Source organism: Neoarius graeffei, chromosome 3 (assembly GCF_027579695.1).
Source record: "Neoarius graeffei isolate fNeoGra1 chromosome 3, fNeoGra1.pri, whole genome shotgun sequence".
Classification (NCBI taxonomy): Eukaryota; Metazoa; Chordata; class Actinopteri; order Siluriformes; family Ariidae; genus Neoarius; species Neoarius graeffei.
The window spans coordinates 110282925-110307135 of record NC_083571.1 but is presented as its reverse complement, the minus strand read 5'-3'; the positions used below and the strand labels follow the sequence as shown (position 1 = coordinate 110307135).

Genomic DNA, 24211 nt, shown 5'->3' with positions numbered 1-24211 from the left:
GCTGAACCCTGAATGCTTTTTTTGGGGGGGTTTTGTTTTCGAGTCAAGTTTTTATTTCGTCCTCTGTTGGTTCAGTAACACGCACCGTCATTCTCTTCTTCTTTAGGGTTTTTTGGTGGTTGACAAACCAACTTAAAAAGGTACATTACCGCCACCAACCGGGCTGGGGTGTGGAACAGAAGATACTGGGGGTGGGAAGAAAAAAAAATCTATTCTTTTAACTCCTCATCTCACTGTCTCCAGCCGCTTTATCCTGTTCTACAGGGTCGCAGGCAAGCTGGAGCCTATCCCAGCTGACTACGGGCGAACGGCGGGGTACACCCTGGACAAGTCGCCAGGTCATCACAGGGCTGACACATAGACACAGACAACCATTCACACTCACATTCACACCTACGCTCAATTTAGAGTCACCAGTTAACCTAACCTGCATGTCTTTGGACTTTGGGGGAAACTGGAGCACCCGGAGGAAACCCATGCGGACACGGGGAGAACATGCAAACTCCACACAGAAAGGCCCTCGCCGGCCACAGGGCTCGAACCCGGACCTTCTTTCTGTGAGGCGACAGCGCCAACTACTACACCACCGTGTCGCCCCAATTCTTTTAACTATTTCAGTCTATGAAAATATTTGATGTGTACAAAGCGAGGCGAAGGGTCTCTCTTAAAAGGGGAGAAATGCCCCAGCACAACTTGTAGCTTCCCCCTCACTAGTCAACCCCACCTTCCAGCTTGACGTATGCTGTTTCAACTGATGGGGCTCAGGATTTGGGCAGGTATCAGGCAACCTAAGTAATCAAACCCTACACCGCTGCCTTGCGGTTAGTTTTCTGAACCAAAGGCGAAGGGCGAGGTCCCTGACAGAAACTTCAAAGTCGATGGCAGCAGGTCGGTGGATGGTTGCAGGGAGCTGGGTACTGTGGGGCAACTGGGTTTTCCACCAGTCATAGTGCTGCAGCACTCCATTGGATAACCGAAGGCCAGAGTCCAGAGAGTAGCTGGGTTGGTGTGTGCACAGCTGCCTACGCTACTATACTTCAGGCAAAAGGAGTGGTCAAGACATGCCAAACAGTCACTCCTCCAGTCATAGTTGGCAACAACTAAACCTTAAAATGACTGACGGCCAGAAGAAGAAATACTTGATATCTGGCTTAATGTTCTCAGTCATTTTGTTTTTCTCTCCTCATGGTATATGAGCTGATATCCTAGTATTAGAGTAGCCAATCAGAGCATGCGATTGCTCATATCCGGTGAATGTACGGTAGATCGAATAATAGGAAATATGGGGGGACACTCTGAAGTGTGCACAAAATACCACCAGTACTGCAGGCACAGAGCACCTGACGTATGAACTACTCCACTACTCTCAATTCTGATTGGTCAAAATGGGCTGATCAATCTTCTGTCACAGCAGTTCAGATACCTGCCATGGCTGCAAGTCAAATGACGGGTTTAGATTAACGCGCTCGTCCTAATGTGGGAGTGTTTCTATAGGAGCATCTAATTCACAGAGATGCTCCAAATAAACCAAGAGGCATAATAAAAGGGTGAAGAAACCTGTGGTCATTTCACAAAGAAAACCACATAGATATTTTCTGTAAGGAGATGTTTATTTAGGATGCGAGTGGACCCCTGCCTGGTCACCTGGATCTCCAGCTACCTCACTGACAGGCCGCAGTACGTCAGACTGAAGGACATCACGTCTGACACTGTGATTAGCAGCACCGGAGCACCCCAGGGAACGGTGCTGGCCCCTCTTCTCTTCACCCTGTACATTGCAGACTTCTGCTACAACTCGGAGCTGTGTCACCTCCAGAAGTTTGCCGATGACACAGCCATCGTTGGGTGTATCAGTGACGACAGAGAGGAGGAGTATAGGAGCCTGGTGAGGGACTTTGCTGTGTGGTGCAACAGGAACCATCTGCAGCTCAACACCTCGAAGACCAAGGAGCTGGTCATTGACTTTGGGAGGTCCAGATCAAGGTCACGACCAGTTCTGATCGAGGGAGTCGAGGTGGAGGCTGTGGATTCCTACAAGTACCTCGGACTGTGGCTGGACAGCAAGCTGGACTGGACTTGCAACACCAAACACTTATCCAGGAAGGGACAGAGCAGGCTATACTTCCTTAGGAGGCTGCGGTCCTTTAACATCTGCAGGAAACTCTATCAGTCTGTGGTCGCCAGTGTCCTGTTTTACACCGTGGTGTGCTGGGGGGGGCAGCACATCCAAGAAGGACACATCCAGGCTGGACAAACTGATCAGGCGGGCCAGCTCTGTGGTTGGCATGAAGCTGGACTCTCTGGTGACGGTGGCAGAGAAGAGGACTATGGACAAACTACTGAACATCATGGACGATGCCAGTCACCCTCTGCACACCGTCATCAGCAACCAGAGGAGTCTGTTCAGTGACAGAATGCTCCTTCCCAAGTGCAGGACGAACAGACTTAAAAACTCCTTTGCCCCTCACACCATCAGACTGTACAACTCCTCTCTGGGGGGGGAGGAGGGGTAACAGGAGGACAGAGGACGGGAAAGAACAGTAGCCTAGCCTGACAATAAGCAATACCAGACAACGTGCAACATAAAGTGCAATATCTTTCCTGCCCCCCCACACACACTTAGCCTAACCCCACTTCCCCCCCTTCCCCATATCTTATTCTTTTATATTTGTCTATGTAAATACTTAATTTATCTAGAAGTTTTTGTCTATTTCTTTTCTCTGTTTATCTGTAATGATGCTGCTGGAATCTTAATTTCCCTGAGGGAACCCGCCCAAAGGGATCAATAAAGTTTTAGCTAATCTAATCTATCTATCTAATCTAATATTTATGGAAGGAGTCTCCAGTGCGAGAGCTGCATGTGTGCTTGGTGGATTTTCGGTAGTAGAACAAGCTGCGATACTAATGCCCCGTTTGCACCCACTCACATTCAAAGACTCCTTCGCAGAGTCCGCAACAGCATCCAAACGTAACCAACCTGCACCGCCCTGCCCTCCAGCTCTGGAATACTGAGGAGCACCACACCTGTTCCCCATCTCACATGATCACCAGTGCGTAGATCAGGACTGGAGTTTTCATTTACCAACTGCCAAGTCAACACTCCGTATTCCCTTGCCTGACTTTACCAAGCCAAACAAAACAAAAGTTGATGTTGATAAACAGATTTCTCATCTATTTCTACTTTGGATTTTGCCCTTTAGTCTTCGATTCTGTTTGTGCCCGGCCTGACCATTGCCTGCTCTTTGACCTTGACATTGCTTCACGATATGGATTTGTTCGCAGGTTTGCCTTAAAGGAGAACTGAAGGCAAGTCATCATCACCAAAATTCTCATTTTATTAAATATCCGAATGCATTTTTGATCGCTATTTTGTCACCACGACAGCAATTTGAGTGTTTGAAATATGCTCTGCAACATATCGGTCCATATGTCAAAGCGATGGCCGTAAACGAGATTCGTTAAGACCTGTGCGAGACATCGTAGGACGGAAGTAAAACGTACAACGGAAATCAAAAAGCGACCGACGTCTGCTAACGTTGTCAAAAGACGCACACGCCCTCTTTCAAACGCTGACGTAAATCAAGCCGGGAGTTTGTTTTGATAGCAAAGTTTGAAAAAAAAAAAAAAGTAGGCAGTAATTGTCATTTAAACTCGGTTTTGTGCAATATTTCATTTGGAAAACAAAGTTTCCAAAATGGCCGCACCGACACCTGGCTGACACGTCATGTTTCCAAGTCTCGCACAAGATCGCATGGATATGCAACGCCTGCCGTGGACCAAATTCAACACGGCTAAAAACCGAATAGGCCGATAAGTATAATATTTAATTGCAATTCGTTGCCAATACGAGCCATGATATAAGGTTACTAAAACCGAAAACGTCACTGAAAACACGTTAAGAAATAAAGCAAAGTTTAAAAGTGACCTCAGTTCTCCTTTAATAAATTCTTTGCTGCTTTTACATCCTGCATTCCGGACAATGAAAAAGAGAAAGAGCGAGAGAGAGGATGGTCAGGGAAAGACTGTTTAAAGAGGTTGTAAGTATCGAACAGTAACTGGAAAATAATATATTTCTATATTAATACATTGTATATAGTTAAATTAAAATGTGGTATAAGAGGAAGAAAACACTTCAAACTGTGCTGTTATTGGAAAATAAATCAACAATGGTGTGGGATCAGTAACTTTCACGTTAGGTCACATCACACCACATCACCAGCTGTTCTCGGTAGTTGGACTCGACTTTTGGACTCAAGTCTTCGAAAGACACGCCTTAGCAATAAAAGTTCATTTTAGTGTCTAATGTGCACGCCATAAGCACCTCCAAACATACAGCATGATATATTCCCAGCATGCTCAGCATCCAAGCAAATCTGATGGGCTGTGCAAATCCAATAAATGCTTTTAGTTTCTCATTTATAAAAGAAAGAGAAACCGTGCAGAGGCGCAGTGTAAGGGCTTATGCCCCTAGTTAATCTCCGGTGGAAGTCCAGACTAGATACGTTTTGGCTCTACCAACTGCCTCGGGAAAACTGTAATCATTCAGACGTTCCCATTCCCAAATATTACATTTTCACAACACAACTTCCTAATCCTGGACTGCAGTTTCATATCCCAATACCATGATTTCAAATATTTTTCTATGATTATTTCTCAAGGGGCGGCACGGTGGTGTAGTGGTTAGCGCTGTCGCCTCACAACAAGAAAGTCCGGGTTCGAGCCCCGTGGCCGGCGAAGGCCTTTCTGTGCGGAGTTTGCATGTTGTCCCCGTGTCCGCGTGGGTTTCCTCCGGGTGCTCCGGTTTCCCCCACAGTCCAAAGACATGCAGGTTAGGTTAACTGGTGACTCTAAATTGAGCGTAGGTGTGAATGTGAGTGTGAATGGTTGTCTGTGTCAGCCCTGTGATGACCTGGCGACTTGTCCAGGGTGTACCCCGCCTTTCGCCTGTAGTCAGCTGGGATAGGCTCCAGCTTGCCTGCGACCCTGTAGAACAGGATAAAGCGTCTAGAGATAATGAGATGAGATTATTTCTCAAAATGTCCCACTCGAAGGAGGACAGGATTGTGACCTTTTGGATTAAAAATACAAAAGCAAAAACAGCTTTGAGAAATACTATCTATCTAAAAAGCTACCCATGAAAGCAGCATGCTTCTGAACGAAACCGAAGATTTTAAAGTGTGCACAATAACAGTACTGTGCATTAGGAACACAGTAATATTAAAAAAAAAAAAACACATTTATTCTATCCACGTTCACTGGATATGAGCAATCGTGTGCTCCGATTGGCTACTCCACTACTAGGATATCAGCTCATATACCATGAGTAGAGAAAAACAAAATGGCGGCATGCGTTGCTGAACCAACCGATGAGGAAATAAAAACTACTCGAAAACAAAACCCTAAAAAAAAAAAAAAGTCATCAGGAGGAGAGGACATATCTCCCAGACTCCCACATGAAACCCCAGTCCAAATTTTCCTAAGCTGAATTGGTTGCCATGGAAATACGGAAGCGAAAGAAAAAAAAAAAAAAAAAAAAATCACAGAAATCCCAAAATGTCAAAAGGCACAACTCAAGTCATTTAACATAACTGAGGTTACATGAAGGGGAAAAAAAATAAATTATAATAAATTCCGAATAGTTATTGAGTTATGCTCCAGAAACAGAAGAAGAAGTGTTTACAGACAGACAGAGCGACAGCTATATTCCAGGCGGATAAAAAGCAACAAAATATGGAACGAAAGCATTTCATGGTAAGAACGTATCTTAGTTTTATTTTTCAAGAATTATTATTACTAGCGTATTTTTCACAAACTGCTCCCGTCATTTCTACGGTTTGTTTCATTCTAAGCGGAAAGGATTTTGTCGGACAAGTTTTTATTGACCGAATTTGCAAAAAAGATAAAAATAAAAATGCTCTGTTTCTCAAAATCCAGCGCATGTGGATAGAACAAAACAGTTATTCCACTCAATCTCGTCGCACATGGCTTATCGCCGACTCGGTGCCATGCGTCTCATTGGCTAGCAGCTCGTGTACGACTTGATTTCGTGAAATAACTGTTAAAGAGCTCAATTTTTACACAGTCATTTTATATTATTATTATTATTTCAGCCGACAAAACCAAAGCCAAGTCCAAAATGTAGACAAGACAAAAGTCCTATAAAGGGTCGAGTTAATGTTCAAAACACAGAAATGGAGCCGGCAGGCTTCAGTCAGGTTAGTGAAGTACAAATTCTCATCTATTGCAAAACCAAAGATATGACAGAATCCATCAACTCAACCTACTGTGCTGCGTTAATCTGAACCGAACAGCTCACCTACAGGCCTCTTTCTCTGTGTGTGTCCTCAGTGCTCAGTAAAGAATCAGACAAACACACACAACAAAACCCTGTGCTTCTATCAGTCGCGGCCTTAGACACGGCGACTTAATTATTAACCTGCGAGTCACCAACACGGTCTGCTTTGTTGAATCACTTACTGGAAAACTGTGCCACGGTAACATAAAGCGGAAGGACCGAGATAGTGAGGGTCCACTGGACACTTAGTTAACTTGTACGACGGGATTCAAACTGCTTGGCAATACAGCCAGCTTAAGTACAAAGGTTTCTCGGACGAAACGTCGGGCTGCCAAAATCAGAATAGAGTCAATAATTCCGAGGGAAAAGTGAGCAAATCACGTTGCTCGAGATCAGAAAGTTTAATATTTAAATAGGTTATATCCAGAGGAGTGATATTAAAAAAAAAAATCAGGTGGGTTTGAGATGTTCAAGTTAAGATGGATCATTTGGGAAAGGGGGGGGGGGACAAAAAAACCCAGCGAGAGTAAGCTAGATTTGGAAAGCAACCAAGCGAAAAATCCCACCTCCAAAACCACATGAACACGCACTGCCTGACTACGGCTGAAAGGCGAGTCCATGAAAGTGTGTTGTGGAGAGGACTGTAGCACATCAGTGTCATATTCAACTACAGGTAGTCGTCGACTTATGACCGATCGACTTTATGACTGTCTGGTTATGACTGGCAAGTGTTTCCCAGCTGAGCGTACGACAGTTTCCGCCCCAGCTCCCGGCAGCGCCTCTCGCCGCATACGACAGTTTCCGCCCCAGCTCCCGGCACATGCGCAGTCTCTCTCGCGCACTCTGCCATACAGTTTCCGCCCCAGCTCCTGGTTTATGAAACGAGCAAATCCTCCCGCCAGCCCAAGCGCTGCAACAGCTGATGACGTAGACGACTCACAGCCAAGCACCAGTGATGCCAGCGGTCTCTAAATTTTGTATTTTGCTATGTTTTACATTTGTATTTTGGTATGTTATAAACTAAAATGTTTTCTATTTTTCACGCCTGTATTTCGTTTTTTTGTTTTGCGCATATTAAACGAATTGTACTGTACGCAGTGTAGTATGCAGTGTTTGACTTAAACCAAACACTGCATACTACACTGCGTACAGTACAATTCGTTTAATATGCGCAAAACAAAAAAAAAATTATCATTACACATCACAATATACTTACGGTCATTTAACATAGGCCGACTTACGACCAGATCGGTTTACGACCGGTCAGTCGTAACCAAACACAGTCGTAAGTCGACGACTACCCGTACTTCATGTCTCATGCATGTGGATTGTTGACTAATTTACTGCCAAAAAAACCCCCTCAAAATCTAATAAATATTGAAACAAAATACCCCCAAACTGCAAATTCAATAAGCGCAAACCACCTACAACCAAACACCTCCAACTACAAAAATCACCCAAACCTTAAACACGCCACACAAATACCTCAAACCAAAAATTCCCCCAAACTACACACCCCACACAACCAAATACCAACCAACCACAAATACCCCCTACAACCAAATACCAACCAACCACAAATACCCCCCTACAACCAAATACCAACCAACCACAAATAACCCCAAACTACAAAAAACCCGACAACCAAATACCAACCAACCACAAATACCCCCCGACAACCAAATACCAACCACAAATACCCCTACAACCAAATACCTACCAACCAACCACAAATACCCCCCTACAACCAAATACCAACCAACCACAAATACCCCCCTACAACCAAATACCAACCAACCACAAATAACCCCAAACTACAAAAAACCCGACAACCAAATACCAACCAACCACAAATACCCCCCAACAACTAAATACCAATCAACCACAAATACCCCCCTACAACCAAATACCAACCAACCACAAATACCCCCCTACAACCAAATACCAACCAACCACAAATAACCCCAAACTACAAAAAAACAGACAACCAAATACCAACCAACCACAAATACCCCCCAACAACTAAATACCAATCAACCACAAATACCCCCCTACAACCAAATACCAACCAACCACAAATACCCCCCTACAACCAAATACCAACCAACCACAAATACCCCCCTACAACCAAATACCAACCAACCACAAATAACCCCAAACTACAAAAAACCCGACAACCAAATACCAACCAACCACAAATACCCCCCGACAACCAAATACCAACCACAAATACCCCTACAACCAAATACCTACCAACCAACCACAAATACCCCCCTACAACCAAATACCAACCAACCACAAATACCCCCCTACAACCAAATACCAACCAACCACAAATACCCCCCTACAACCAAATACCAACCAACCACAAATACCCCAAACTACAAAAAACCATCATCATCATCATGAATGTAAACAATGAACATGGCTACTGTTAGTACTCACAGCTGTTGACTAGCTCGTTAGCTTTAGCAACACATCTGCCTAGCCTTGTGGAAGTCTCGGGTCATGTGCAATGAGCGCACGGGCAGAGTACGCACAGGTAGGTAGGTATACAGGCACGTAGTTAAAAAAAAAAAATCATAAATAAAATTAAAAAGCACAGCCTTGTGACTGCCACATATGGTGGAGTCTTTTTCTTGTCAAAGCATTTGATTTATTCATTGCTCTCGGTGTGTAAAGAGAATTTCAAGAAATAGAACTAAAAATGCTTCTAAATTAATAAAGTTACCTACCAACCCTGCCTCTCAGGGGCACTTTACTGGCATGGGTGGGGTCAGGTCCTCTCTTTAGAGGGACGAGTCAATGCAAATCCTTACAAAGTTCTTCCGATTCGATCTTCATAGGAGTGGTCTCCTCTGGGAAGGAAGACACAAGGGCTGACTGATAGCCCTTTCCGACCAACAGGGAACGGGTTCTTGACCCGGTTCCGTTCAGGATACTTTGAATTTTCTTGCCAGCCCACGTTTTCACCAGTTTTGAATGGAACTGTCGTAATCAAGGATGCATCATGAATGGAAGGTTCATGGCTCACAATGCACAACAGGAGTAAAGAGTCGTCGCAAGATGGCGGTGTGCATCGATTACCTACGAGCTTTTATTCTGTTATTGCAGATTTGTTTCCGGTCCTTTTTTTTTCCCTCAAGATGTATACTTTTCCGTTGCGTTCTCCATTACTGCACTCCGCTTCCTCTCTAAACTAAACTAATAACGCGCCTACTCATGTCGTCACGGTTCAACGACATGGAAAACCCAGCTATATTTTGGTTCCAGCTAGGAACCAACTTTTCAGGTTCTGAACCAATTTATTTCTGGTCGAAATGCTCAGAACGGTTCAAAATTTGGTGAGCAAACAAGAACTGAACCCCTCCCCTGTTGGTCGAAAAGGAGTTTCGGGTGCAAGAACATGCTGTGGCAGATCTCAACTAAAATCTGAACAACGATGGGAGATTTCATCGGTGATGTTTGAAACAGAATTGTGAATAGAAATGTGTTTATCCTTCCAGTACAGTTCCAGAGACTTGTGAAGGTATATATAAAACGATTAAGAGTAAAAACTCCATGCGTATCTATTTTTCATTAACTGAAAGACAACCTCTAATTTGGGCGGCACGGTGGTGTAGTGATTAGCGCTGTCGCCTCACAGCAAGAAGGTCCGGGTTCGAGCCCCGTGACCAGCGAGGGCCTTTCTGTGCGGAGTTTGCATGTTCTCCCCGTGTCCGCGTGGGTTTCCTCCGGGTGCTCCGGTTTCCCCCACAGTCCAAAGACATGCAGGTTAGGTTAACTGGTGACTCTAAATTGACCGTAGGTGTGAATGTGAGTGTGAATGGTTGTCTGTGTCTATGTGTCAGCCCTGTGATGACCTGGCGACTTGTCCAGGGTGTACCCCGCCTTTCGCCCGTAGTCAGCTGGGATAGGCTCCAGCTTGCCCGCGACCCTGTAGAACAGGATAAAGCGGCTACAGATAATGAGATGAGATGAGACAACCTCTAATTTCTCACCCCAACCCAAGCACAAGGCTCAATGTCCAAGCATTAACCTCCAAACTCCTCCTCTGAGCTCCAACCTCCCAGACTCATCATCCAAGTATCTAGCATGGAAGTCGTTTTGTCTCGTGGTTGAGGTTTTAACGTTTGAACAAGCAGCTACTGTATGATTAATGAACTTGGCAGAAACCTGCTTTTTGCAGAACACACCCTCGACAGAAATTTATTTATAACAGCCTGTGCTGTTCAGAAGAAAGGAGAACGTGGCTCTGTGTGCGCGTACGTACTTGCTACATACTGAGAACCGGAATAGATTTTTACCAACGGTTTTAGGACATTTTTGAGAAGTGAGGACCATTTTGGCTGGTCCGCACTTCTTCAAAAGGGCTGTTTGAGGTTTTGGGTTCAGGTTAGAATTTGGTTTAGGTCAAGGTTAGGCATTTAGTTGTGATGTTCACGTAAGGGAACGCATTATGTCATGAGTGTGACAATAATAATATTGTGGGGACGTATAGGAGTGTCCTCACAAAGAAGTACGAGAGTGTGTGCGCACACATGCATGTGTTCACATGTAAGGATGTCAGTGAAGACAGAAAAGTAACTATTGTCCTCATGGATAAAGATTGCTAAGCAACAGTGCAGGTGGAGTGTGTCATTATGCAGTGACTTGCCGAATTTGCCTTTTTACATGAGACTGTCACATGAAAAAAAAAAAAAAGTTATATAACCTTTTTTTTTTTTCTACATGCTGGTGGAGATGATGTGAGGTCAGGCTCACCATCTGCGAGTACTGCAATAAAGAAATCATTTAATGAACAGCCATGTCTCTTACGGTAAATTTCTACCACACAAGCTCTGAGCGTGAGGCTCGAAGACTCCAAAGCTCATCCTCAAACCGTCAAGCTCCAAGCTTGAAGACGCAAATGCCGCTTTTCCACTACCAACGCGGCTGAGTTGGGCTGAGCCGTGCGGTGCTGAGTCGGGCTGAGTGGGGCTGTTGGGGTTGCATTTCGACTACAACCGCGCTGAACCGTGCTGGCTGGAAGTGGGTGGACACATTGGGTGGAGTTAGCGAAAGTGGGTGGACGTCACGTGATGTCGTTAAGCGGCGCAAACAGTGGCATCAGTGATCTTTTAAGCGGTAGTCTCACGACCCGGATAGTAAACAATAAACATGGAGTCGTTAGTGTTGCTGGTCTTGGTGCTGTGGCTTGTTGTCACCGATGACGCCAACAGATACTGGCAAGAGCGTATAGATGAGGCGAGGCGCATAAGGCTTCAGAAATTCTCGTAATTCGTAATTCTTCTTCTTCCGGGTTTACGGTGTTTACAGATCCCAGCGTGCTCGCGGGGCGTGTGGGCATGTGAGGACACTCCTCCTCACCAATCAGTGCACAGGGGAGTGTCTCCTCACGCCCCTAGCCCCACTCGGCTTGGTTGGGCTCGCTTCAGCCCCACTCCAAAACCGTGCGAGTTTTGGGTGCTGAGTAGGGCTGAAGCGAGCTGAGTCGTGCTGCTCTGAGGTAGTCGAAACACGAGCCGTGTCGGGCTGAAGCGAGCTGAAAAAGGGTAGTGGAAAAGGGCCATAAGCCTCATCCTCAAAGCATCAATCTCCAAAAGCCAACCTCCAAGTCTAACCCTCCAAGTGTCACCCTCAGCCCCATTACCTTAGATGCGATTTATACAAAGTGTATCTGCATGTGCAGACATTTGCACAGATATCGAACAACATACCCGCACATGAGGTTAAAACGTGCACCGTGTGGCAAACTGGAAAAAGAAAGGAAGGAAAAAAAAAAGGGGGGGTGAGCTGGTGCTTCACTGTCATAGAAGTAAAAGACTACAAATGACAAAGTACTTTTAATGAGGATTGAGAACCTGTGTTTACGGATACAAAAACTTAACATGAAGAGAAATGAATCCATGAAATGAACTCCTTTTTTTAATACAGTTAAATAATCGCAGCTGCGTAGAGCCAGAGTCGTCTCCGCAAAGGACCACCAGGAGCAAGCAAGCATGTCTGGGACTGAGAAGAGGGGGAAGAAAAAGAAAGAAAAAAAACCCCACACCACCACTATTACTACTACAACAACAACAACAACCCACTCCTATGGTTCAGATCTCAACCCTCTTGAATGTGCAATAAATCAGGAAGTGTGTACTGCACAGTGCCACAAATTCATACAATACAAGAAAAGATTTGGGAGGTGTATGCTGTCTCCTCTGTGAGCCATGCTTCCATGCTCGCATTTAAAAAAAAAAACTTCCTTTTTGCATCATGACGCAAATGCACAGAAATGCAGAAGTGCAAATGAGCCTCAACCTCCAACTCTAATCTCCACCAACATTAACTTTTCAATGTAACCCAAACAGGAAACTGGAAGTCATACTGATCGTACATTTCTATTCATTATTTACATTATCTAGTACGTAATATTTGATATAGATTTTTTCCCCCTTACTTGAATTCTCTCTGATACAACCTTTAGACGCATGTAAACATCCATCCATCCGTTATCTATACCACTTGGCTATCAGGGTGATAGGGGAAGTTGGAGCCAATCCCAGCTGACTCCACCCGAGAAGCAGGGTACACCCTGGGTAAGTTGGCAAGTTACCACAGGGCTAACACGGGGATAAAGAACCACCCACATGCTCATTCACACCTATGGGCAATTTAGAGCAGCCAGTTAGCCTAATCCACGTCTTCGGCCTGTGAGAGAAAACCAGAGCACCCGGAGGAAACCCATGCAGGATGCCTGGCACGGCCAAATACTGCCATCGGTGAGGCGACAGGACGAACCACTGCACCACCGTGCAGCCCAAAGGGAAACATGCCATTTTAAACCATTATAAATAACTTACAGTACCGGTCAAAAGTCTGGACACACCTTCTAATTCAATGGTTTCTCTTTTCATTTTATTAATTAAAAGTCACTTCATGTCTTAAAGTAATGACGGATGTCGTTTCTCTTTACTTAGTTGTTTGGTTCTTGACATAATATGGATTACTGGGGTGTTGAATAGGGCTATTTACTGTACATTTTACTATTTACCCTTTGATCTCAAATGCATTCAGAAAGCAAGAAATTGCACTAATTACCTTCTGACAAGACACCTGTTAATTGAAAAGCATTCCAGGTGACTACCTCATGAAGCTGGTTAAGATAATGCCAATAGCGTACAATGCGACATCAAGGTGGATATTTTGAAGAATCTAAAATATTAAATATATTTAGAGGTTTTTTAACACTGTTTTTGTTGACCACATAATTCCATATCTGGTCCATATGTTCTCAATTCTGATGTCTTCAGTGCTGTTCTACAATGTAGAAAATACAAAATACAGAAACACCTATGAAATGAGTAGGGGTGTACAAACTTTTGACAGGTACTGTAGGTTAAGTAATGGATTGTTTACCATTTGATTTACTGACAAAAAAAAAAATCAAAACCTAATAATGTCGAAACAAAATACCCCCTCACCAAATACCCCCAACCACAAATACCCCCTCACCACAAATATCCCCCACAACCAAATACCCCCCCACAACCACAAATACCCCCCCACAACCACAAATACCCCCCAACAACCACAAATACCCCCCAACAACCACAAATACCCCTCCAACAACCACAAATACCCCCCCACCAACCACAAATACCCCCCCAACAACCACAAATATCCCCCCAACAACCACAAATACCCCCCCACAACCACAAATATCCCCCCCCACAACCACAAATACCCCCCCACCAACCACAAATACCCCCCCAACAACCACAAATATCCCCCCAACAATCACAAATACCCCCTTACCACAAATACCCCTCCACAACCACAAATACCCCCTTACCACAAATACCCCTCCACAAATACCCCCTTACCACAAATACCCCTCCACAACCACAAATACCCCCTTACCACAAATACCCCTCCACAACCAAATACCACCCCAAAACCACAACCAAATACCACCCCAAAACCACAACCAAATACCACCCCAAAACCACAACCAAATACCACCCCAAAACCACAACCAAATACCACAACCAAATACCACCCCAAAACCACAACCAAATACCACCCCAAAACCACAACCAAATACCACCCCAAAACCACAACCAAATACCACCCCAAAACCACAACCAAATACCACAACCAAATACCACCCCAAAACCACAACCAAATACCACCCCAAAAACCACCCCAAAACCACAACCAAATACCACAACCAAATACCACCCCAAAACCACAACCAAATACCACCCCCACAACCAAATACCACCCCCACAACCAAATACCACCCCCACAACCAAATACCACCCCCACAACCAAATACCACCCCCACAACCAAATAACACCAACGACAAATATCCCCCAAACTATCCACTGTGCTGCTGCAAACAGGAAATTTCCCCATCGTGGGATAATAAAAGTCTTCTTATCTTACAAACTACAAATACCCCGGCAACCAAATACCACCAATTACAAAATACCCACAAAACCAAATACTCCCTACAACCAAAGACCACCAACCACCCCCAAACTACAAAAAAAAAAACCTCCAACCAAATGCCACCAACCACAAACCCCCAAACGACAATCAGTCTTCACAGCCAAGTATCTACAAACAAATACTACCACACCAACACTCCCTATGGGACAGCCATGGCCCGAGGGTTAGAGAAGCAGCCTTGGGCAATCAAACAGTTGCCAGTTCGATTCCTGGGACCAGCAGGCAAAACATGAGGGGAGTTGAGTGAATGAACAGCACTTTCCCCTCCCTCTGCATCATGGCTGAAGTGCCCCTTCAGCAAGACACCTCACCCCCACTGCTCCAGGTGTGTGTGCACGCATTTGTTCACTGCTTCAAATACAGAGGAGGAATTCCATTGTACCCGAGCGTCCACGTGACAAAAACAACTTCATCCAAAAGCCATGATCACACTACACACCAACACCGCTTCGGAAAGAACGAAAGCACAACTTTATTCCTTCATCACACGCTTGTGAAATTTCCTTCCTGCATTTAACCCATCTGAAGCAGCGAACACACACAAACCCATGCTCAAGGCCAGCCCTATTAACCAAACCGCACGTCTTTGGAGGAAACCCACGCAGACACGGGGAGAACATGCAAAAACCGACCGTCTCAACCCCCCAAAAAACTCCTGAAATTACCAAGTCAAACCTGAAACAGGGCGATCTCAAACACTCACACACATTAACACTTTCTCAGAGTATAAAAAAATTACTGTGCTACAAAAAGTGCGACCAAGAGCAAATAAAAGTACTCGTTCTTCATCTATTAAATAAATAAAGTGATGGATGAAAGAAAACCTGATAATGACGAGCAAAACACAACAACAACAACAACAATAATGAGAAGGGTTGCATGGTTAAGTCTCACTAAATCATGTATAATTAGCCGTGTTTGAACACATGCATTAAAATTTTAACAGGCAGTGTAAATAATACTGGCAAGAAATCTGCTGCTTGTTTTGAACCAAACTAAAAGGATGAAGCTTGAGCTGGAGGGCTGTTCAGTTTTATCAGACTTTGCCTATTAAACAGGAAACAACAAAACAGACTCATCAGGGTACGCAAGCTAAAAATCACATTTAACACTTATCTTCAATATCAAAAGACTTGACTAAAACTTGGTTGCTTACTGTAGCCCTGTGATAGCTCTATTTACCATGCAAAAAAAAATTTGGTGAGAACGTTATTTTTGGTGAATGTATGGCAACGTGTCATATTTAGCAAAATTACTCGTGTCATTTAGAAAAAGTGCTTTTTTGACCACAAAAGGGATGCACTTAAATCATTCTTTATACCATAAAACAAATATTTGGTTCCATATCATTGGAAACATAGTTAAGTTTTAATGTTGAATGCCAGGAAGTTTTCAGACTATTTTGATCAAGTTAGTATGTCAAAAAAATGTCCTCTCCGAGACAGCTAGCTCATCTCATCTCATTATCTCTAGCCGCTTTATCCTGTTCTACAGGGTCGCAGGCAAGCTGGAGCCTATCCCAGCTGACTACGGGCGAAAGGCGGGGTACACCCTGGACAAGTCGCCAGGTCATCACAGGGCTGCACATAGACACAGACAACCATTCACACTCACATTCACACCTACGCTCAATTTAGAGTCACCAGTTAACCTAACCTGCATGTCTTTGGACTGTGGGGGAAACTGGAGCACCCGGAGGAAACCCACGCGGACACGGGGAGAACATGCAAACTCCGCACAGAAAGGCCCTCGCCGGCCACGGGGCTCGAACCCGGACCTTCTTGCTGTGAGGCGACAGCGCTAACCACTACACCACCGTGCCGCCCAGACAGCTAGCTTTTCAATATAAAATAACATATCGAAAATGATTATTTTTCATCCTAAAATGTGGTCAAGATATTGGGACATAAATATTAGAGACAACTAACACAAAGCTTACAGCCTTATATTTAAAAGCACTATGGAAGTCGTGGATTCTGAATTGTCAAAAAAAAAAGTCCTTTCCGAGAATCAGTTCATTTGTTTCTCCGAGCCCTGCTTAAAGCTCCACTTCATCTTGTTATAATACAAACTATTACACATGCCTATGTTCATATGTGTATTAATTAATTTCCAAAAGTGCAGATTTGATCATTTGAACTTTGTACCCTGACTGTAAAACAACCCTTATTACAAGGTCATTAATGCTAACAGGTGATTAGGACAGAAAGGGTTGTTTACTATCATTTCTAGGAGGTCAAATCTAACATGGATAAAGCTAATGAGACAGAAAGGACATGCATATTATTTATATATATATATATATATGTGTGTGTGTGTCACTATCCATAATATAGACACTACCGTTCAAAAGTTTGAGGTCACCCAGACAATTCTGTGTTTTCCATGAAAAGTCACACTTTTATTTCCCACCATAAGTTGTAAAATGAATAGAAAATATAGTCAAGACATTTTTCTGGCCATTTTGAGCATTTAATCGACCCCACAAATTAACGTGATGCTCCAGAAACTCAATCTGCTCAAAGGAAGGTCAGTTTTATAGCTTCTCTAAAGAGCTCAACTGTTTTCAGCTGTGCTAACATGATTGTACAAGGGTTTTCTAATCATCCATTAGCCTTCTGAGGCAATGAGCAAACACATTGTACCATTAGAACACTGGAGTGAGAGTTGCTGGAAATGGGCCTCTATACACCTATGGAGATATTGCACCAAAAACCAGACATTTGCAGCTAGAATAGTCATTTACCACATTAGCAATGTATAGAGTGGATTTCTGATTAGTTTAAAGCGATCTTCATTGAAAAGAACTTTCAAAAATAAGGACTTTTGAACGGAAGTGTAAATATTAGACACGACGAACACAAAGCTTACAGCCTGATATTTAAAAGCACTATAGAAGTCGTGGATTCTGAACTGTCAAAAAAAAAAAAAAGTCTTCTCCGAGAATCAGTTCATTTGTTTCTCCGAGCCCTGCTTAAAGCTCCACTTCATCTTGTTATAATACAAACTATTACACATGCCTATGTTCATGTGTGTATTAATTAATTTCCAAAAGTGCAGATTTGATCATTTGAACTTTGTACCCTGACTGTAAAACAACCCTTATTACAAGGTCATTAATGCTAACAGGTGATTAGGACAGAAAGGGTTGTTTACTATCATTTCTAGGAGGTCAAATCTAACATGGATAAAGCTAATGAGACAGAAAGGACATGCAGATATACGGTATATATGTGTGACTGTCTATAATATATTGATATATATATATAGAGGTCACAGCAGGTATAAGAATAATAATGCATTCAAGGGCATGGTGTTGAACCCAATCAATCAATCAATCAATCAATCAGATGGCTCAGTGCGGCTTTGCTAGCTGCTGTGCTGTGTGTTGTGTTGTGTTGGTTCCTCCAGTGGATCTGGAGCATCATTAATACTCACAGTGGGTGCAAATGCCGGACGATGAAAGAAGAGCAGAGCCAGCTGAGGGAAGCTGGGCTAAACCACACACCGATGCAAAAAAAGTCACATGGAGATCACGCTGATTATTATCGATTCTGTTTATTACATCTAAATCATCCGGGTCACTGAATAAGTCGTTGCCATGTCAACCACGCCGGTGTTGCACGAGCCCTTCCTGCTGCATCTGCTTCTCTCAATCAATCAATCAATCAATCAAAGAAAGCATCGATTCATCATCATCATCTGCACAATGAGCACTAAACAGACGGATGAAGCTCCTTTCTGGCCTCCAACTCGAGCCTGATGATGCCAAATCCCCTCCAAAAAACTACGAGGTCGCACGAAGGAAGAAAAAAAAAACAAACAATAAAAGGAAAGGAAAGGACAATTCCGGGATAAAGCACCGCCTCCGAATTCGCAAAATAATTAGGACGAATTATTCAGAACGAAAAAAACCCAGCAGAGACTTTTACAGATTAAATTAAATTAAAAAACAAACAGCACTGCGTTTTTCACTCGACGGTCTGGTGGTGGATTTTTTTTTTCTCTCCTTCCTTCCTTCCTTTGCTGCTTCTTCTTCCTCCTCCTCCTTCTTCGCCTCTGAATTCTTCCTCGTTTTCTCTTTCAAGCGGGTTGCCAAAGCAACGCAAGTCACACTACCGCCACCAAGCGGCCAAACAAGGAATGATAATTAGATTAGATTAATCCAGGGGTTTTCAAAGTGTGGGAGAGTGAGCCCCCCCCCGAGAGCAAATAAACAACAGCGGTTTTTGACATTTTTGGCGATGATCCATATATTAATTCACGAAGGCGCCTATTTTACAAGTTATGATAAAAAACGCGGCTATTTGGGCAAATTTGACGGGGCTGCAGCACCCAGGAGACGAAAGAGGAGGAGGAGCTATATGACGTCAGCGAAAGAACCTTCCTCCTAACTTACCAGTTTGTTGTTGATGCGACAGGTGTTCAGTTTGTCATTATTAGTATTATTATTCTACATTATATATATAGTTATTATGCCTTCGCGTTGTGTTGCCGGCTTTTGCTCCAAAACCCACAAGGATGGGGTAAGTTTATTCAAGTTCCCCAGAGATCCCGAGCTGCAATGCGAAGTGGGTGAAGCAAGTCAGGCGCACTCGTGACAAGTGGGAGCCCTCACCAACATCTGTCCTGTGCTCTGAACACTTCGATTTGGATTGTTTTGACACCCTTCCCAGCTTAAAAGAATCTCTTGGGTGTTCAGTTCAGAACAAACGTGTGTTACTACCATCAGCAGTGCTATAGAGTGTTGCCAGATTGGGAGGTTTCCCGCCTAGTTGAGCGGTTTCAAGTGCATTTTGGTGGGTTTTGACCATATTTTGGGCTGGAAAACGTCAGCAGTATCTGTTGCCACATACTGCTGAAGTTTTCCAGCCCAAAATATATGTTCAAAACCCACCAAAATGCATTTGAAACCGCTCAACTGGGCGGGATTCCTCCCAATCTGGCAACACTGCCAGTATTCCGGAGGGGGTCTACTAGTAGCTATGCCGGATCCAAAGACAGTCCTCCTGTCAGAACATGTGTTGTGAAACGACATAAGATAAAGGTACGTAGAGCTATAGATTCTACATGATAATCATAAATGTAATCATAAAGTCGGCGTGATATCAGTCATGTATTTGCTTGTGAAAGCTTGCGGCTTTCATGTAACTGCCGCCTAGCAACGAGAGGCAAAGGGTAAAGAGGGTAGGCTATCATAGATTCTATTCGGAAGAGATCAACACAATTCTAGACTCCCAGAAGAGGAAGAGCTAGCACTAGAGAGTTCACCGGCGTTTTCATGCGCCATTTCCATTGAGTAGAACCAGAGTAGAACAGCCAGTGAACCGCAGCGTGTTCTTCCGCTGACGTCACAGCATGGCCACGGACCCAGTTTTCTTGCGCTGTGCAATTAAAAGTTGGATATTTGCGTAACAACAGCTTCTTTTCACGTAATTATAACAGAAATCTAACATGTTTGCCATGTTGTATAGTTTATTTAAGAAATTGCATAGAGTCATGCTCGTGTCATCAGCACTTTAATGTTCCATTCGTATTTTTTAAAAATGGTTGTTGTACACGTTTTTTTCCCTTTTACACATTTTAAACATCTGTGCTTTTCTTTTTAAAACATCTTGTTTTACACATTTTAAACATCTGTGCTTTTCTTTTTAAAACATCTTGTTTTACACATTTTAAACATCTCATAGCATTGTTAGCTAGCACCTCTTGGCAGACAACACACTGTGACAGTGGAGCATCTTCAGATCCAGTCCATGACAGGGGCGATTCTAGCATCTGATCTTTGGGGGTGCTTAGCCCCCAGAGCTGACAGCAGGGGCGATTCTAGCATCTAAGCAAACGTAAACGCCATGTTACATTAAATAAAATTGACTAACACACGGTGGTCTAGCACCGTAGCACTTGTACAGCTCTGCACAAAAGTATCTCGATATGGATGATAAATGTCGTTTTTATCATTCTGTTCATAGACCAGGGAACATCAATATTGCATTATGCATATTATTGTGTTGTGTTTAACAATCGTAACTCCCATCCGTACCTTCACATCTCGCTATGCCAGTAATACTCAGGTGCTACTTCGAGTTCCTCATCGGCGTGGAATCCAGTTAAAAAAACCACCATGTCGTAGCAAGCGCTCGCGCGGACAGGCAACCCAATCAGAGGGGACGCAAGGAGGAGAGGTATTTTACTGCTCATAGAACTATCACGTAACAGGTGAATTCAAGAACACACACACGCCCGCGCTCACATTCATTGCGCAGTGCGCAAGGGCACTTATTTCTGAAAATTACGTCCAAAAGCAGTGTTTTTGAGGGTGCTGAGCTAGGGGGTGCTGAGCTCGTTTTTGGGGGTGCTTGAGCACCCCCAAAAATAGGCTAAACACGCCCCTGGTCCATGAAAATCCAAACTGTAAATAATCGTGGTCATACTTCCTTCTTTTTTCAGTACCCCCAGGGTTTCGGTTTTTGTTGCGATTACATTGCGGGAGGAAGTGAAAGTTGCGAGAAATTGTTGCGATTTTCTCTTTTTGTGATTAAAATTGAGTGATATGCTAAATATTAAAGTTATTACTGAAAAACTATTGATTAAAAAAACACTGAGAAATGGTCCTATAAACAACTTTACCAATATAAAAAGATTACCAGGACTACAAAAATGCAGAAAAATAGGCTTTACTTATCCAAATGCACCTGTTGGTTCAAAAGTTAAAGTGCAGAGAACCTCACAGCACAACATGAAGTTCCCTTCAAATAGAATATAAATGCCTCAGCTTTCATGTAAGAAAAAAAACTATTAATACTAGTACTGTGTGCAGGCAGTCTCTCCTGAAGACTAAATTAAACAACAATTATAAACTAATAAAATAAATGGCTCAGGCTTCATAGAAGAAAAAAAACAATTTGGACAGAATCTCACAGTATGATGCTGAAGCTGTCTAAACAATGTTAAATAAAATACCATTTTGGCAAAAATGTTGGCATCCATTAACTTCTTGTATTAAGTAAAAAAAAAAATAAAGTGCACACAGTCCTTCACTGTAAACATAACGCACTTTCAGTAACAGAATTTAAGCCTATATAAACACTGACTCGCACATGCAGTGTTGCCAGATACTGCTGACGTTTTCCAGCCCAAAATATGTTCAAAACCCGCCAAAATGCACTTAAAACCGCCCAATCTGGCAACACTGTGCGCATGCTGCTTCTCTTGAACGTATACACGGAAGTAAGGCGGAACGCCAACGATTGGTCAAATTTGCGGGAAAGTTGCGGTGATTGGATATAATTGCAACACCACCCTGAATTCGCGGGGATTGGTTGAATTTGCGTTGAAGTTGCAAATCGCAACATCGCGAAATCCTGGAGGGTCTGTTTTTTTGCTTGGCCCAGACTCTGTCTCCTCACTCACTGTAGCTTTAGGTACTAAAAATCGATCCATTTTGTCTCTGGCAAAGGCTAGCTGAAGTTCGCTAAATGTCCGCAATAGTAACTTATTCTGGTTTATTTTTCCTCACGTTGCACCGCCCCTGAAGAACTCTGGCGCCCCCCAGGGGAGGCGCGCCCCACACTTTGAAAAGCCCTGGATTAAAAGTTAAAGTTAACTTTATTATCCCACAAGGGGAAATTCATGTGGTCAGTGCATACACAGAGGTAGACAAGATTTAAAACATAAAACAAATAATAAATACCCCACCCCATACATCAGCAATCCAATTGATACATGCTGGTCCTTCACATCTCCCCCAACACACACACGCGCACGCACAGTACTGTCAAGTTCTTTGCCCTTCATTTAAAATCCTGATTGCAGTGGGGACAAATGACTTCCTGAACCTGGTAGTTCTTATTTTCCTTTGCAGCAGTCTCCCCTTGCCACGTTGGCTTGGCTGGAATCTATTGTACAGGGGATGGCTTGGATCCCTGAGAATACTCTCAGCTTTATGTAGTATAATGTCTTTGTATAGCTGGACAGCTGATACTTGATTACACCCAATTATCCCACTGGCATTCTTAATAATGCGCTGTAATTTATCCTGATCATGTTTACGCATATTGCCAAAGACACAGATCAGTCCAAAGGACAAGACACTCTGAAGCACAGACCTATAAAACAACTGTAAAATACATCGATCAACATTAAAACTTCGTAACTTCCTTAAGAAAAACATTCTCTGTTGGAGCTTTTTTACCTTAGAAGTGGCACATTTGTCAAACTTCAACTGATCATCAAGTTCAATCCTGAAATATTTGTAGGTGTTAACTCTTTCAATGGATGTGTTATTGACGACTGTGTGGGGTACTTCTTCTGTATTACGTCTAAAATCAATGTAGAAAGATTTATTCGTCACATGCATCTCCCCCCACCCACCCACCCACCCACCCATCTGTCCCTCTGAGTTACATGTTGATCCTGGGATTGAGATGCTGGCCTCTTCTGCCCCTCGGACCTGCTTGATCCATCCTGGTGCCCTGTGTCTGGTCGGAGTTTTATCGCCCTGCTCCTGTGAAGGACGGCCCCATGAGGACAGTTGAGGGTTATACCTGTTAAAACTGTTAATATTATAGTCAGGCTGTCTGTTGTTGCCCAAATGAGGATGGGTTCCCTTTTGAGTCTGGTTCCTCTCGAGGTTTCTTCCTCATGTCGTCTGAGGGAGTTTTTCCTTGCCACCGTTGCCACAGGCTTGCTCATTGGGGATAGATTAGGGATAAAATTAGCTCATGTTTTAAGTCGTTCAAATTCTGTAAAGCTGCTTTGCGACAATGTTTATTGTTAAAAGCGCTGTACAAATAAACTTGATTTGATTTGACATGCAGAGTGGATCGGAAAACTATTTTATTGAAAGCACATGTACTTGGGTGCATCAGTTAGTAATAGTAATAACATTTTTTATTGAGGATTGCACTTAAATATCATAGTGATAATATACATGTGGCCCTCAAACTTAAAGCAAACATAATATATACACTACTATTCAAAAGTTTGGGGTCGCTTGGAAATGTCCTTATTTTTGAAAGAAAAGCACTGTTCTTTTCAATGAAGATCACTTTAACCTAATCAGAAATCCACTCTATACATTGCTAATGTGGTAAATGACTATTCTAGCTGCAAATGTCTGGTTTTTGGTGCAATATCTCCATAGGTGTATAGAGGCCCATTTCCAGCAACTCTCACTCCAGTGTTCTAATGGTACAATGTGTTTGCTCATTGCCTCAGAAGGCTAATGGATGATTAGAAAACCCTTGTACAATCATGTTAGCACAGCTGAAAACAGTTGAGCTCTTTAGAGAAGCTATAAAACTGACCTTCCTTTGAGCAGATTGACTTTCTGGAGCATCACATTTGTGGGGTCGATTAAATGCTCAAAATGGCCAGAAAAATGTCTTGACTATATTTTCTATTCATTT

The 24211-nt window shown here is 43.3% G+C and overlaps 1 protein-coding gene across 1 annotated transcript in view; it reads right to left on the bottom strand.

Annotated features, from left to right (window-relative positions):
- lpgat1 (lysophosphatidylglycerol acyltransferase 1) overlaps positions 1 to 18334 on the bottom strand; it is a gene marked incomplete at its 5' end in the record, with an annotated part of 202489 nt that extends 184155 nt beyond the window's left edge. The window contains one exon of the mRNA XM_060915734.1: positions 18240 to 18334. Within this exon, the coding sequence (XP_060771717.1) occupies positions 18240 to 18334 (95 nt within the window). The remainder of the gene's footprint in view (positions 1 to 18239) is intronic.
- Between the last annotated feature and the right edge of the window lie 5877 nt (positions 18335 to 24211).